The following is a 2,666-nucleotide window of genomic DNA, read 5'->3' as shown; positions in this document are numbered from 1 at the left end:
TTTTGACTTAATAAAGAGTGAAGGTTTTATAGTTTATGTAGCAGAACTGTTCAGTAACATACAGTTATCTTTTGTGAAGTGTTCCTGATATTCTTGTCTCTCTCTCTCTCTTATTTTAATATTAAAACTTTTTCCACAAATATTACTCTTCAGTATTTTATATAGTTGAGCCAGTATATATATATATATTAAAGTGAATTCAGTTGATAAGAAAAACAAAAATGAATATAGGAACCAGTAACAATTCATTTATCTGTGTAGCAAAAAGAACTTCAGATAAGGAAACAGTTTCGGGAGACGTGTAAGATACAGACTCGTCAGTACAAGGCTTGGAAGAACCAGATATTGGCCACTACTCCGAAAGAAGAACAGAAGGCTGTTATTAAAAAGTTAAAGGATGAGCAGAGAAGAAAGCTAGCTATACTGGGGGAACAGTATGAACAGAGTATAGCCGAGATGCTGCAGAAGCAATCCGTAAGTATGAACAGGGTATAGCCGAGATGCTGCAGAAGCAATCCGTAAGTACGAACAGAATAGAGCCGAGATGCTGCAGAAGCAATCCGTAAGTACGAACAGAATAGAGCCGAGATGCTGCAGAAGCTATCCGTAAGTACGAACAGAATAGAGCCAAGATGCTGCAGAAGTAATCCGTAAGTACGAACAGAATAGAGCCGAGATGCTGCAGAAGCAATCCGTAAGTATGAAGTATAGCCGAGATGCTGCAGAAGTAATCCGTAAGTGAAACAAGAAATTTTCTATTCTTCAAGGTTAAGTTAGGAACATGTACCTGGAATGAAAGGTGTAAATGTTTCTCCACTTTGTGCTTGTTATTCTTTGAAAGGTATATTTTCAACACATACGAAGACTTATCTTTGTGTTTTCTAGAAAATTGCATCTTTTCTATGGGCATTTAGAGCTAGCTAGGCCTGTTAATCATCAGTCTGAAATGGTTGTTACAGTTTTTTTATAACTCACTATAGTAAAATAATTTTTACAAAAATTCCTTAACTGTAGAGAAAAAAAATTACTGGAACTATTTAACTTGTCGGTGTTACTTTAGTTACAGAAAAGTCTGTTCTTAAGTTAACATAAATATCATTCTGTTCATTAGTGTTAGACATTTAAAGTACGTATTAAACTGTCTCCATAGATACATGACACTAGAGGCGCCCTCTACGTTAGAAATGTCATTTTAAAAACAAAACATTTAGTTCTTGCAATTAAATTATGTACTGAATGTGAAAAAAAAAGCATCTAATTTTTGAGGATTATATCTGTATGATTTTTTTTCTTCATAACTACTACAATTGATGTTTGGCCTATATGGTTTGTAAGTTACATCCGTGGATGTTCCTGTATACTGTAACTACTTGCAATGACACGAGTGAAGAAGAAATATCATATGGAAACAAAGATCTGTTGTTTTGTATCTGTTCTCTACTTTGTTATAGGAAATTATACACTTTTCAAAACACTTCTTGCCGGCGTCTTTTACTGAAAGCTTTTGGCTTCAGTAGGTGGCATTTCGTCATCTGTAGAACAACACGATTACTGTAACATAGTCTAGTAAGGAATAACTGTGAAGCTGTTATAAAAGTCCAAACTTTGTTATTTCACATAACTAACTGTGAATACGAAAGTCACGTTACTGTAAGAGAAAAGTTTGGATAATTTATAGCTATAAAAGACACGATATATTGAACATAAACAACTACACAACTAAGAAAGAGATTTTAACTATAATATGTGCTAGTTATTTCATAAGTAACATTGAATTTCAGATCCGATTGGACGAGTCTCAGGAGATGGAAGCTCGACAGTTGAAAGAGCAGTTAGAGCAAGAACGGGAACTTCTAATTGCCTTCCAAAGTAAAATACGTATGCAAGCGGAGACCCAACGCAATAGGGAAAGACGGGAATTAGAAGAAAGAGTGTTAATGAAACGTGCTCTATTGGAACAAAAGGTAGGTTTTACGGCACTCGGTTAGAGATCGGAAACATGTTACGAAGAACTTGCAGTATGTATAACTTAGTGTGCGCAATATGAAGAGTTTAAACAGCTGATTCTGAGATGATAGATTTATTTCTGTACAATGTTTCATTCCTAACAGTTAGACATGCAAATACATCTAACCAAATAAATTGGTTTATGATATCAGCTCCCTCTTGTTTTCAACGTAATTAACTTAATACAATAATAATGGTACTCCTGATTTTTTATTAATATTAGGTTTTGATTCTTTGATTTCTAGTGCTACCAGATTTTTTATTAATATTAGGTTTTAATTCTTTGATTTCTAGTGCTACCAGATTTTTTCTTTTGTTTGAGTTTTTCTCCGTGTTCAGTAGTTTAACATTTTTCAAGTTTATTTCATGTAGTTTTCAATCATATGTTGATTTTTTCGGGTTTCTTACATCTGTTCATTGTTTTAGTACCCGTTTCTCCTATATAGAGATTTTTAGTGTAAACATCATATTTTTTATTATTATTATATAACTTTGGTATAAAACTTTTAATGTTAGTTTCTGGTGTAATTATGATTTTAGTTTTTGAGTTTGTGTGATCTAATCAATTTTTCACTATTATCACCCACAACTAGTGTTTATTGAGTTTGCGTGATCTAATCAATTTTTCACTGTTATCACCCACAACTAGAGTTTTGCGT

The 2,666-nt window shown here is 33.2% G+C and overlaps 1 protein-coding gene across 1 annotated transcript in view; it reads left to right on the top strand.

The window, feature by feature from the left end:
• Positions 1-261: 261 nt before the first annotated feature.
• Positions 262-2,666, top strand: part of LOC106476876 (serine/threonine-protein kinase Tao-like) — a gene marked incomplete at its 5' end in the record, with an annotated part of 8,362 nt that continues 5,957 nt past the window's right edge. Inside the window, 2 exons of the mRNA XM_013937494.2 lie at positions 262-474; positions 1,782-1,964. Of these exons, the coding sequence (XP_013792948.1) occupies positions 262-474; positions 1,782-1,964 (396 nt within the window). The remainder of the gene's footprint in view (positions 475-1,781; positions 1,965-2,666) is intronic.

This window comes from Limulus polyphemus, unplaced genomic scaffold (genome assembly GCF_000517525.1).
Source record: "Limulus polyphemus unplaced genomic scaffold, Limulus_polyphemus-2.1.2 Scaffold11936, whole genome shotgun sequence".
Classification (NCBI taxonomy): Eukaryota; Metazoa; Arthropoda; class Merostomata; order Xiphosura; family Limulidae; genus Limulus; species Limulus polyphemus.
The sequence above is the reverse complement of the archived record's forward strand: the minus strand, read 5'-3'. Positions and strand labels throughout refer to the sequence as shown.